The sequence below is a fragment of the Lepidochelys olivacea genome (assembly GCF_965140295.1).
Source record: "Lepidochelys olivacea isolate rLepOli2 genome assembly, chromosome: 14".
In the NCBI taxonomy this organism is placed as follows: Eukaryota; Metazoa; Chordata; order Testudines; family Cheloniidae; genus Lepidochelys; species Lepidochelys olivacea.
In genome coordinates, this window is record NC_140424.1 from 41136841 (window position 1) to 41151416 (window position 14576).

The 14576-nt window shown below is 50.1% G+C and overlaps 1 protein-coding gene across 1 annotated transcript; it reads right to left on the bottom strand.

Annotated features, from left to right (window-relative positions):
- Positions 1-10018: 10018 nt before the first annotated feature.
- On the bottom strand, positions 10019-14181 carry LOC311530832 (uncharacterized protein; the record flags this gene model as incomplete). The annotated part of the gene is made up of 3 exons (XM_084647777.1): positions 10019-13022; positions 13314-13427; positions 14055-14181. 3 exons carry the CDS (start codon positions 14179-14181, stop codon positions 11326-11328), a joined length of 1938 nt encoding a protein of 645 aa, XP_084503903.1. The 3' UTR covers positions 10019-11325.
- Positions 14182-14576: the final 395 nt, after the last annotated feature.

A 14576-nucleotide genomic window follows, 5' to 3' on the forward strand; every position in this document is an offset into this window, starting at 1 on the left:
TACTTGGATCCTTTATACTTGAAAAGTCTTTGCTGGGTCATGGGGTCAGGGAAGTCCGTGGCATCAGTGAGCTACACACTGTGCTACAGATGAATTGTAAGTTTCTTTGTTTACCCCTTTCTTCCTGTTGGTGGAAATCTCAGAGAATCCTTTAAGACTCAAAATCAGGGGAAGAAATTTACCCATTTTCTTCTCAAGTGGCTAAACCGGCTTCACTTCTCGCCTCATTATTCGGCTGTATTAGTTACAAAAGTTTTAGCATCATCATAAAAGAAAGAGAACGAAAGAGAAAACAACCTTCCCATCTACAAATGATCTGGACCAAACCTAGAAAAAGCTGGGAAGTAATTTTACCAATAGATGGAAACGGGACTATAAGATCTGAAAGTCCAACTGTGCTTTGAAGTTCATTGAGATTTCCCTGCCAATTCCAGGTCTGTGACACTTCCTTCTCCAGCCCTCCGGAGTCTGACTAAGATCATAGACATCAAAGCTGTGACTCCTAAGCATGGAGAGCCAGGGACAGGGTGGTACGTGACACCGTGGGAGATGGAGGGATAGAACGGAGGCAGGTTAAACTTTCCATGGCTGGGACAGAGGCTGCTGTGTGGAGAGAGGAGCATGACAGTGAGAGGGGAAGGAGGGACTCTCTCGCACTCACCCCGTTGCCCTGAAATAGCACAGAAGCGAAAACTCCACATTTTACTGTCCCTTCTCCCGCCTTTTTAGCATCTGGTTAATTCTGGCCCATAAGGGATAAAATGTAGAAAGAGTAAATGCTTGACTATCTGCGAATGAGACAACCTGGCCCCAAAGGGGGAACTCAGGGACTAGCAATCACTCTGCTAACGGGAGGTCGGGGGTCAGAAACTGTGTTCCTGGCAGGCTACGCAGCTGAACTGCAGGCTATGGAGGGCAGTGGAGGCAGGCAGGGAGAGGAGCCCCTCCCCAGGTTTGGCCCAGGTCCACTGGAGCTGCTGGGGAGAGAAACCCCTCCCTCAGCCCGGCCCAGGACCACAGGAGCCACCGTGGCTGGGGAGAGCTGCCTCTGACCTGGCCCCAAACTGCTGTGGTGAGAGAGGGCTGGGGGAGTCCTCTCTCCACTGCAGTCTGAACCCCAAACCCCTCATCCCCAGTCCCAACCCCCACATGCCTAGCCAGGGCACTCACCCCTCCGCACCCCATCCCTCTGTCCCAGCCCTGAACCCCCTCTCACACATCAACCTCCAGATCCGCAGCCCCACCCCAGAGCCCACACCTGAATCCAGAGCCCTCACCCCCTTCACCTCATCCCTGTCCCAGTCCTGAGCCAGTTCGCACACTCCAAATCCCTCGGCCCCACCCCCACCCCCACCCCATGAATTTTGTTCTGTGCGCCAATATGGAGATGATGTGTCACATACTGGTGCGTAGAACCAAATTCATTCCACACTTGGACGTAAAAACTGAGGGAACACTGGTCAGAACACATCAGATGCTGAGCGGGGTCCAGCAGAGCCCCCTGCCCCTGGGTGAAATACACAGCCACCTCCTCCAAGGTCACCGGCATCTGAAACAACAAGAGTCCCCCGCTCAGCACCTGCTGCCCCTGCCACAGTCCCACTAATCATGGCAAAGAAAGAAAAGAGTGAAGGCCAGAGTAGCAGAATCCCACAGGCACCTGCTCAGAGCGGCCAGGAGGCTCCAGGGGCTGGGAGACGGTGAGAGCTCCTTGTCCCCGCAGCACAGGGAGAAGGGGAGGATCTTCTCATTTCTCACATGCCTGCCGGCCACAGGCTGAGTCGGCAAGCAGAGCTCTGAGCTGGGGATGGGGACAGGAATCCCGACAACTTCCCTTCATATTTCACAGCAACTGTTACGAATTATTCCAGTTAGGACACGTACAGCTCGTTTCTAGGCTGAGGCAACCAAATAAAGACAGACTGCAGAGTGTCTCAGCGTTTGTAGGTTTATTACGCTCGAGCGTGGTACCGTTCTCTTAAGCAGAGCGGGACCCCGATTACAGGTTACACAAAGATTATATACTGTTGGCAAAACATCCTGCCTGTGTGCCTCGGGGCGGGGGGTGGGGTGGGGGAGGCCTAACCCAATAAACAGGCCTTCTCCTTATCTATCACCAGTCCCCTGCAGCCACCTTCCCGCTGCAAAAACGCTGAATTAGCAGCTATTTCAGGCATGTCGGCTGGTTCCTGTCTCCTTTGTTTCCCTTATCTTGAAACTGTCCAGCTGTCCACCCTGAAGGATCCTCCTCCCTTGGTATGTGATGTGCTCGCTTCTAGTTAATGGCCGACAGGAAACCCAAAATGGAGTCACATATGCTAACTCGGTTGATTGCCCCTGACAGTCCTTCCTTTTGTTATATACGTCAGTAAACTATATGAGGGCAGAATAACCTCGATGCAAGATTAAAATTTGCCGGCAGCTCATACTACAGCATTGTAGGTATACAAAAGTAATACAAAAAGAGAACCAGCCATAAGAAGGAGGTACAAAATACGCCTTCCCCAAGCCCCCAAGTCTGGCAGCCTGGAGGTGAGGTGTGGAGAGAGGAGCGTGTGGTGGAATCCGGTACTGGTGTCGTCAAGGGTGACACGGTGAAGTGAGGTGGCCTGCTGCATAAGGGTGTGGATATCGACTTCTACCCTGCTGTGTTGATTCACAAAGACACAACAGCTTGAGTTAACAAGAGCACAACCCCCCCACCCCCCCACCCCCGGTTTGCAAGGAGATAGTCTAAGGCTAAGGGGTTCTGCAGTGTGGGCTGAGATAACTGAGTCACCTCCATTTGAAGGGTAGACAAGGCGTCTGCAGTGGCATTTGCCATTAATTCTAAGGCTGCAGAAATATTAACTGTAGCCTTTTCCAATTCACTCACCCACACCCAGGGCAAAAACCAACGAACAAAGGAGTGAAAGCCTGTAGGCCGTTCAGAGAGAGGATTTGATGGGACATTTCGTCGGTTCCTCCATACCAGGTTCCCAATTTCCCCCTGGGCTAGGGCCTGGTGTACTGTAACAGCGGGTACTAAGGTGCATGTACCACACCAACCTGCCGGGAGGACCTTATAAGCCGTGCGGTTGCACAACCAGAACCAGCCTGATCCCTCAGGGACCGGCCACGGCGCCCTGGAATACTTGGGGGGACTTGCCGCACCAGAGCTAATGCGGGTGCTATCACTGGACCCTACAAAGTTACCCACAAAAACTGTATTTTCGAAATTCTTACGTCATGACACACATAAAACATAACTACCCTGGGCCACCATATCAATAGACCAAGTTTGGATTGTAACATTCCAGTTAAATGGAGTGTCTGTCCATAATCCGGCCAGGAGGGTTCGGTTGAGAGGGATAGGCTCCCTTACCAACGGGATTCCCTGACCTATGTACGTGGGGGTATGAATACAGAGCCAACACCGTGTTCGGTTAACCCCCTGTGCTATAGCATGGGTTAAATCCAGGAAGTTGTTGCTTTCCCATCCGTGTACCGAACTCGAGAATAGAGAGGGGATTTCACAGGCCACCCATATCAGTATTTGCATCCTCCCGTGTACCACGCACAAAACAGGACAACAAATATAAGTCCAAGTAACAAGAAAACAAGAAGTCCTGATGGAGTCTCGAGACCCCAATAGTTGAATCCAGCAGAATCCGCTCCTATTTGTGGGCCCACTGTGGAGACAGCGCTTGCGTTGTATGCTGCTTTAAGAGAACCTCAACTTCGTGGGGGACCCAGACAGGCAAAGGGTGCCCCAGAACAATAGGGCGTGACCGTTCCACCATAAGGGCTGCAGCGGCAATGGACCACACACAGGAGACCGATCCCCGAATGACCGGGTCCTAAGGTAGGGAATACTAAGCTATGGGGCGTGGGCGATCCCCTAGGTACTGCAATAGGACACCACTGGCTGACTGGGGAATCAGTGTCAGGATAGTACTCGGATCAGGGACCACTTGGTGGGGGGTTATAACATAACTATTTATCTCACGCAGATCTTGAACGAACCAATAAACTGGGCGCCCATCTGGGCCCGGTTTTGACTTTTTCACAGGAAGGATAGGAGCATTAGAATCATAGAAGCATAGAATCATAGAATATCAGGGTTGGAAGGGACCTCAGGAGGTCATCTAGTCCAACCCCCTGCTCAAACAGGACCGATCCCCAATTAAATCATTCCAGCCAGGGCATTGTCAAGCCTGACCTTAAAAACTTCTAAGGAAGGAGATTCTACCACCTCCCGAGGTAACGCATTCCAGTGTTTCACCACCCTCCTAGTGAAAAAGTTTTTCCTAATATCCAACCAAAACCTTCCCCACTGCAACTTGAGACCATTACTCCTTGTCCTGTCATCCGCTACCACTGAGAATAGTCTAGATCCATCCTCTTTGGAACCACCTTTCAGGGAGTTGAAAGCAGCTATCAAATCTCCCCTCTTCTTCTCTTCTGCAGTCTAAATCCCAGTTCCCTCAGCCTCTCCCTCAGCCTCTCCTTCTTGTAGTGTGGGGCCCAAAACTGGACACAGTACTCCAGATGAGGCCTCACCAATGTCAAATAGAGGGGAACGATCACGACCCTCGATCTGCTGGCTATGCCCCTACTTAGACATCCCAAAATGCCATTGACCTTCTTGGCAACAAGGGCACACTGCTGACTCATATCCAGCTTCTCGTCCACTGTCACCCCTAGGTCCTTTTCTGCAGAACTGCTGCCTAGTCATTCGGTCCCTAGTCTGTAGCGGTGTATTGGATTCTTCCATCCTAAGTGCAGGACCCTGCACTTATCCTTGTTGAACCTCATCAGATTCCTTTTGGCCCAATCCTCCAATTTGTCTAGGTCCCTCTGTATCCTATCTCTACCTGCCACCGTATTTACCACTCCTCCTAGTTTAGTATCATCCGCAAATTTGCTGAGAGTGAATTCCACACCATCCTCCAGATCATTTATGAAGATATTGAACAAAACCGGCCCCAGGACTGACCCTTGGGGCACTCCTCTTGATACTGGCTGCCAACTAGACATGGAGCCATTGATCACTACCCATTGAGCCCGACAATCTAGCCAACTTTCTACCCACCTTATAGTGCATTCATCCAGCCCATACTTCTTTAACTTGCTGACAAGAATACTGTGGGAGACCGTGTCAAAAGCTTTGCTAAAGTCAAGAAACAATACATCTACTGCTTTCCCTTCATCCACAGAACCAGTAATCTCATCATAGAAGGCGATTAGATTAGTCAGGCATGACCTTCCCTTGGTGAATCCATGCTGACTGTTCCTGATCACTTTTCTCTTGTCTAAGTGCTTCAGGATTGATTCCTTGAGGACTTGCTCCATGATTTTTCTGGGGACTGAGGTGAGGCTGACTGGCCTGTAGTTCCCAGGATCCTCCTTCTTCCCTTTTTTAAAGATTGGCACTACATTAGCCTTTTTCCAGTCGTCCGGGACTTCCCCCGTTTGCCACGAGTTTTCAAAGATAATGGCCAATGCCTCTGCAATCACAGCCGCCAACTGCTTTAGCGCTCTCGGATGCAACGCATCCGGCCCCATGGACTTGTGCACGTCCAGCTTTTCTAAATAGTCCCTAACCACTTCTTTCTCCACTGAGGGCTGGTCACCTCCTCCCCATGCTGTGTTGCCCAGGGCAAGGAGAACTGCATGGAACCAAGACCTCCTGGGTTAAGTAGCTAGAGATAAGAAGGGAAATACCTTCCTCCGTCTCCTTCGGCAAGGGATATTGTTTTACGGAGGGAGGCGGCCCATCCCTTACCTGCAGACTGACTGGAGTGGCTGATTGAAGGAGGCCCACGTCGGTGGAACTCACGCTCCACAAATTGGGTGGGACGCTGGAGAATTCTGTGGGGAGATCGGGAATCGGGGTTAGTGAGGCCATAAGAGAAGCAACCGCCGAGTCCGGGACGGACATGTGAAGCCCCTCGTGGGCATAATATATGTGGGCTCCCAGCTTGCTAAGCATGTCTCACCCAAGGTTAGCGGGGCCTTCTGGCATAACAACAAATCTCTGTGACAACTTTAAGGAACCCAGCTCCAGACGGACGGGGCAGGATAGGGGACCTGGGCACGGGTCGCCCTCAATATCCTGCACCCAAACCTTGGTATTAGAAAGAGAGCCCGGAACAAAAGTTCAAGTGGAAAGGGTGGCTCCGGTATCCACCAAAAAGGGTACAAACCGTTCCACAATTTACAAGGAAATATACGACTGCAATCCAAGATTCCATTCCAACTCTCCCACGGCTCCCAAAATCTCTGCCTCTCGTCACTGGGGATTATCGAAGTCCTGGGAAGCGTTAGGGGGAAAGGAGGAACCGGTCACCGGCTGATCCTGCCAAGGAGCCCCTCGTGGAAGCAGGGGGTATTCCTTCTTCCAGTGCCCCGGTTGCTTACAATAATAACAGTTCCCGTTCCTTGTCCCACCACAGCCTCCTCCCCGTCCTGTCCCATGTCCGCGTCCCCTCCCCCTTATATTCCCGTGTCCCTGCCAGTGCTGATTCCCCAAGAGAACCTGCAATGCGGCTGCCAACATACTTACTTCCTCCTTCTTTTGCTTACGTTTTTCCTTAGCTTTCTCCTCGTCCCTACCATTAAACACAAAAGTGACCAGGCGAACTACTTCGCTTAGGGCTTTCCCTGGCCAATCGGGAACATGTTTAGTTAAATACTTCTTTATGTCCGGCGCCGCTTGATCGACAAAGTAAGAGACCATCATCATGCGGCTAACCTCGGCTTCTGGCTCCACCCCTCCCCCATACATTCTAACCTGCTTAAACAAGCTGGCCAAACATGCAGACGGATGCTCGTTTAGGTCTTGCTGGCACTCTCTAATTTTTGACCAATTTGCCGTCTTACTACCCGCCCTACGGATGCTCTCCAGGAGCCCTTCCCGGGCAGCTGAGAGGCTGGCCCGGCCATTGAGGTCATTAGGATCCCAACCTGGATCGGCTTCGGGCCAAGAGGTGCGATTCTCAGCGTCCCCCGCCCAACGCCGATTGGCGTCTAGAATAGAATACTTCTCGTCAGGGGTAAATAGGGTTTGCAAAATAGCCTGGACGTCTGCCCAGTTAGGGTTAAATGCCGTAAGGACTGAACGGATAGTCTGTAGGACTCTTTCCGGATCCTCGCGAACCTCGGCATCTGTGACTGCCAGGTGACCAGGTCCCCAGGCCCAAAAGGGCGGTGGACGTGACCATAGTGACACGGTCATTGCTCGTCGCAACGGGTTGTTGTATCGGGCACTTGAAGCGCAACAGGGGGTAGGGTTACAGGCGGCTATAGAGGGGCAACAGGAGGAGGAGTAGCGGGAAGAGACGGAGGAGGGAAAGCAGCATAGGGCGGAGCGGAACCTGCAAGCGGCATGCAAACCTTAGATCTGGTACCAGAGCCCAAAGTTGAGGGGCGCCCCTTATCTCAGGCGTATGCCCAATTATCCCATACATACCAATAATCCATTTCAGCTGGATGCTTGTCCTCCAGCTGTTGTCTAAGGCAGGTTAATTCATCCTGTGCAAAAGTTCCGTCGGGTGGCCATCCAAAGGGCGTCTGAATAGTCAGCGCTGGCCACTCGACTTTATACAAAATTACAGCTCTCCTTTCACCTAACCCAGGGGTGCCAGAAATATTTTTCCAATTCCCGAGAATCTCAGCCAAAGGGGTTCCCCTGCTCACACTCTGCCCAGAGCCCATTCTAGGGCTACCAAAAGAACGCCTCAGGTGCCACCTTATCGCCTAAGCGACGGCCCACACGCCCGTTCCTCCGAGTTCTTGAAGGTGAACTCACCTGGTGCCGGCTGGAGTTGTCTGAGGGAAGGAGTGCGGCTTCGCTTACGAGGGCAAGCCTAGAGTCCCAAACTGTTACGAATTATTCCAGTTAGGACATGTACAGTTTGTTTCTAGGCTGAGGCAACCAAATAAAGACAGACTGCAGAGTGTCTCAGAGTTTGTAGGTTTCTTACGCTCGAGCGTGGCACCGCTCCGTTAAGCAGAGCGGGACCCCGATTGCAGGTTACACAAAGATTCTATACTGTTGGCAAAACATCCTGCCTGTGTGCCTCGGGGGGCCTAACCCAAAAAACAGGCCTTCTCCTTATCTATCACCAATCCCCTGCAGCCACCTTCCCCCTGCAAAAACGCTAAATTAGCAGCTATTTCAGGCATGTCGGCTGGTTCCTGTCTCCTTTGTTTCCCTTCTCTTGAAACTGTCCAGCTGTCCACCCTGAAGGATCCTTCCTTCCTTCCTTGGTACGTGGTGTGCTCGCTTCTAGTTAATGGCCGAGAGGAAACCCAAAATGGAGTCACATATGCTAACTAGCTTAATTTCCCCTAATAATTATGAACAGGAGGCTGCCACGCACCTTTCCTACAACTTTCCTATGACGAGATAACTGGTTCTGTGGATGAAGGGAAAGCAGTGGACGTAGTGTTCCTTGGCTTTAGTAAAGCTTTTGACATGGTCTCCCAGAGTATTCTTGTCTGCAAGTTAAAGAAGTATGGGCTGGACGAATGCACTATAAGGTGGGTAGAAAATTGGCTAGATTGTCAGGCTCAACGGGGAGTGATCAATGGCTCCATGTCTAGTTGGCAGCCGGTTATCAAGTGGAGTGCCCCAAGGATCGGTCCTGGGGCCGGTTTTGTTCAATATCTTCATAAATGATCTGGAGGATGGTGTGGATTGCATTCTCAGCAAATTTGCGGATGATACTAAACTAGGAGGAGTGGTAAATACGGTGGCAGGAAGGGATAGGACACAGAGGGACCTAGACAAATTAGAGGATTGGGCCAAAAGAAATCTGATGAGGTTCAACAAGGATAAGTGCAGGGTCCTGCACTTAGGATGGAAGAATCCAATGCACTGCTACAGAGTAGGGACCGAATGACTAGGCAGCAGTTCTGCGGAAAAGGATCTGGGGGTGACAGTGGATGAGAAGCTGGATATGAGTCAGCAGTGTGCCCTTGTTGCCAAGAAGGCCAATGGCATTTTGGGATGTATAAGTAGGGGCATTGGCAGCAGATCGAGGGACGTGATCGTTCCCCTCTATTCGACATTGGTGAGGCCTCATCTGGAGTACTGTGTCCAGTTTTGGGCCCCACACTGCAAGAAGGATGTGGAAATATTGCAGAGAATCCAGCGGAGGGCAACAAAAATGATTAGGGGACTGGAACACATGACTTATGAGGAGAGGCTGAGGGATCTGGGATTATTTAGTCTACAGAAGAGAAGAATGAGGGGAGATTTGATAGCTGCTTTCAACTACCTGAAAGGTGGTTCCAAAGAGGATGGATCTAGACTATTCTCGGTGGGAGTGGATGACAGAACAAGGAGTAATGGTCTCAAGTTGCAGTGGGGGAGGTTTAGGTTGGATATTAGGAAAAACTTTTTCACTAGGAGGGTGGTGAAACACTGGACTGCGTTACCTAGGGAGGTGGTGGAATCTCCTTCCTTAGGAGTTTTTAAGGTCAGGCTTGACAAAGCCCTGGCTGGGACGATTTAATTGGGGATCGGTTCTGCTTTGAGCAGGGGGTTGGACTAGATGACCTCCTGAGGTCCCTTCCAACCCTGATATTCTAGGATTCTATGATCTATTAAGATTATAAAAACCAAGAATGTACTTTTCTGTAGAATACCATGATTAAATCGAGTCTTCCAGACTAGTGATTTAAATCAAATCCACCCTGCTGCATCGCTGTGTAAACAACAAACCCCTCCACGCTCTGCTCACACACAGCCACTGGCATTCAAACTCACTCCTGGCTGCACTGTACTGAGTGTGACTAGCAAGACACTCATGAAGTTACTAAACAAGACAGCAACATCAGCCAGTTTTCTACTCCCAGCCTTGCACCCCGGGAATCTGCATCTTAAACTGCTCAGTCTGTTCACTGTGCTGGACAAACTCAATAATTAGTGGGTCATCCCCCCCCCACAAAGGGATCAGATTAGGCCAAAGCCTTGTTCTCTCAAGTCAAATCCCCCAAACACTTCAAGGAAAACACACAGGTCCAGACAAAACACTAAAATCGGTTTATTAACTGGAACAAGGAGGTTTTCAGGGATCACAAGGGAGAAAGATGTGAAAGGTCAAAACTAGTTAGTTCTTAGTACCCAGGACAGATTTCCTTCCTGCCTTGGTGCGTCCTCCCCAGTCCAAGGCCCCGGTGGCCTTTCAAGGCATATCCTTGACTTCTGTAAAGATGGGAGAGGAGAGGTGAAAATGGAGGCAATTCTCCCTTCTGCTTTTATACCATTCTCTTCTTTGAGGTTCAAGCTCCAGCCAGGGGGCAGGCAACAATCAGTCTGTGGCCAAAGTGAGGGTCCAGCCATCCTTCTGGTGAATTGTAACTCTCTTGTTCACAGCTCCACAGCTGGTGAATGGCCAGCTAAGCAATTAATGGCCACTTAGCACCTAGCTGGTCTGCAGGTACCATTGTCTCTAAAGAGTGAGTCTGTGGGCGTTTTCCAGCTTTCCAGCATGTAACAAACATACAGCAAACTCTCAGAGCTCCATGGAGAGTGCTGATCGACACATTTTAACAGGACAATAATATTCAGCAGGCGATGACTTTTCCTAGCATACTTCACAAGACATACTTTGGAGAAGATTTATCCTTCTGTAATCGTGGTGACCATAAGAGTGTAGACCAGTGGTTCTCAAAAGTGTTTCATTGGCCCCCCCCTTCTTTGTGTGTGTCGTCATTTCCGCCCCCGCCCTCACAAGCACATATATGGCCACCCAGCTCTAAAGGCAGAGTCGCTGCTGGCGATGCGCCCGGCTCTGAAGGCCTCCAGCAGCAGCACAGAAGTAAGGGTGACTGATACTTCACAAGACATACTTTGGAGAAGACTTATCCTTTTGTAATCGTGGTGACCATAAGAGTGTAGACCAGTGGTTCTCAAATGTGTTTCATTGGCCCCACCTTCTTTGTGTGTGTGGTCATTTACGCCCCACCCTCACAAGCACATATATGGCCACCTTGCAAAACACATTTTGGTGATTTCAGCTATAAACATTCCCTCCATCCTTCAGCCCCTAACCCCAGTGATTTCAAGGAGAGGGAGCTGGAATTGGGCAGGTGACATGGGCGATGGGTATAATCTCTGAATTAACAAAATACAGGAACCCTTTGCATAAATTGTTAACCTCTAAAAAGATATAGCTAAATATAGACCACGACAGTTACCCCTCTTCCAAGTCTTTAACATGTTTACATTTCAAACTCTAGCTTAATGAAGGTGGAAACACTTTTAAAATCTCTGTCTAAAAGTTGAATCTGAGTCAATTACATACAAGTTGCTTAACCTTTTCTTGCCATGTGTCACAGAAGTTTACATCTTCTGTGGATTCCTCCATGTTTAACGAGGTCTGATGTCCGTATGAAACTTTTCCCACACTCCAAGCACTTGTGGGGTCTCTCTCCTGTATGGATTTTCTGATGATAACCAAGGGCTGATTTCCAAGTGAAACTTTTCCCACAGTCCAAGCACTTGTGGGGTCTTTCTCCTGTGTGGATTGCCTGATGATTAACAAGGTGTGACCGCCATGTGAAACTTTTCCCACAGTCCAAGCACTTATGGGGTCTTCCTCTTGTGTGCATTGCCTGATGATTAACAAAGTGTGACTTCCGCTTGAAACTTTTCCCACAGTCCAAGCACTTATGGGATCTTTCTCCTGTGTGGATTGCCTGATGTTTAACAAGGGTTGACCTCTCTGTGAAACTTTTCCCACAGTCCAAGCATTTATGGGGTCTCTCTCCTGTATGGATTTTCTGATGATTACCAAGGGCTGATTTCCAAGTGAAACTTTTCCCACAGTCCAAGCACTTGTGGGGTCTTTCTCCTGTGTGGATTGCCTGATGTTTAACAAGGTCTGACCTCCATCTGAAACTTTTCCCACAGTCCAAGCACTTGTGGGGTCTTTCTCCTGTGTGGATTGCCTGATGTTTAACAAGGTCTGACCTCTGCTTGAAACGTTTCCCACAATCAAAGCACTTGTGGGGTCTCTCTCCTGTGTGGACTGCCCGATGTTTTACAAGTACTGACCTCTGCTTGAAACTTTTCCCACAGTCAAAGCACTTGTGGGGTCTCTCTCCTGTGTGGATTGCCTGATGATTAACAAGCTCTGACCGCCATGTGAAACTTTTCCCACAGTCCAAGCACTTGTGGGGTTTTTCTCCTTTGTGAATTCTTTTATGTTTAAGAAGGTAAGATTTCTGCATGAAACTTTTCCCACAGTCCAAGCACTTATGGGATCTTTCTCCTTTGTGAATTGTTTTATGTTTAAGAAGGTTTGACCTCGCTGTGAAACTTTTCCCACAATCCAAGCACTTGTGGGGTCTCTGTCCTGTGTGGATTGCCTGATGATGAACAAGGTCTGATTTCCACTTGAAACTTTTTCCACAGTGCAAGCACTTGTGGGGTCTCTCTCCTGTGTGGATTGCCTGATGACGAACAAGGTCTGATTTCTGCTTGAAACTTTTCCCACAGTCCAAGCACTTGTGGGGTCTCTCTTCTGTGTGGCTTTTCTCATGTGAATTTAGTGCTGACTTTGAACTGAAACATTTCCCGCATTCAATGCATTGAATGGGCTTGTCTACAGTGTGGCTTCTCCCATGGTCATTGAGATCTGTGCGCTTATTGAAGCTTTCCCCACTGTCCAAGCATTGAAATGGTTTCTCTCCCATATGGACTGTCTGATGTGTAACAAGTTGTGATCTCACAATGAATCCTTTCCCACACTCAAGGCAGTGCCAGGGTGTCTCTTCCTTGGGATTTGTCTGCTGCTCTCTGGGATTCTTGTCTCCACCCCCACCGTTAAGAGATTCATCCACTTTCTTCCTGGGTTGGTTTATCAGAAGCCTCTCTGACCTGTGCCAATTTCTCCAGGCTTCTCCCTGATTCCAGCAAGGGGAAAAATTCCCTTCAGCTCTTCCCAAAAAGGTCCCCTGTGGTTCCACTTCCCCAGGAACTGCCTCATGATGATTCCCCTCCTTCTTCTCACTCCCTCGCTCAGCACCTGCTGGGAGAGACACAATCCAGAGAGGAGTCATTGTGCTGGGGAGAAAGAGGAATAGCACTGAGGGAAAAGCCAACACAAAGACTGAGCAATTGGATTCTGCCTCCACATCCCACCCAAACGCTTACAAGGAAGGAGAGACGGGAAGGGTGGAATGGCGTGAGCAAAATCTGCTGACCATAGCCCTGCTCTCGGTGAGATGAAGAAGAACTGAGGGCGTTACTCATATCATATTTTGGGATTCTCAACTTTTTCCTTTGTTCCCTAGATGGTTTCTCTGTCAGTCCTCACCTTTGCTGGTGCATCTCCGAAGCCTTCTGTCCTTGAAATCCTGGAGGTCGGACACCCACAGCTCTTCCCCTCGTTCCAGCCGGGCGATAAGCTCAGGTTTGGGAATGGGAAATCCTGTGCAGAAGGTGAAATGAGTCCAGATCAGGGTGCATGGACCATTGGTGGAGGATTTGTCACAAAGGACGTTCCGTGAGTGGAACCTGTCCCTGTGCTCTGCTGGAGGAAGGTGGAATCCAAGAGGATGGGAACAGGGTCACTGAGCCCCCTTATGCAGAGGACATTGTCTGGGGAGGTGAGTTGAATTATTACTACACCCTCACTAGGCGTTCCCAGGATCTGTGCGCTCTGGGGGCCTTGCTGACTCACACACAGGTCTCGACTTCAGCCTGCCTCTTTCTAAACCTGCAGAGCCCAGAGTTCTCCCCATGCCTGGAGCTATTCCCAAGGAGGGAGATGAACAGAGATTGTATGTGCAGCCAAGAAACAATAGAGACAAGAAAAAACAATGCGGATTTATGCCCCTTTGAAAGCTGGAGGGGTGGGGATGGTTTAGCTTGTCCATTGAGTTTTGACTCCCGTGTCCCAGTGGAGAGGGCACCGAAATGCATGTATTTCTCACATGGCAGCTGTGCATTATGGAACCCATTCGCCTCTGCTCTAACTGACCAGGGAAAAACCTCACCACATTAAGACACGTAGACCCCACAGCTTCTAATAACTGAGGGGACGGGAATCCCTTACCCAGCGAGGTCACCATCTCGTAGTTCTCCTGCATGATGTCCTTGTAGAGGGCTCTCTGAGTGGGGTCCAGCAGATCCCCCTGCCCCTGGGTGAAATAAATAGCCACCTCCTCGAAGGTCACCGGCATCTGAAACACCAAGAGTCCCCCACTCAGCACCTGCTGCCCCAGCCACAATCCAACTACTCATGGGAAAGGAAAAAAAAACATGAAGCTGTGGGAGGGCCAGAGTAGCAGAATCCCACCCACACCCTGCTCAGAGCAGCCAGGAGGCTTCAGGAGGCGGAGCGGGTGAGAGCTCCCTGTCTGCCCCAGCACACGGAGCACGCCAGGATCTTCTCATTTCCCACACGCCTCTGAGCTGGGGACAGGGACAGGAATCCTGACAGCTTCCCTTCGTATTTCACAGCAGCCCCAGGCAAGTGGGTTCAGGATCCAGCGCTGGGAGCCTGGAAAATGTTCCCAGCCCTGCCGAGGTGGTTATATCCTGCCTGAGAAATGGGGGAATGTCCCCTTCCCCTTTC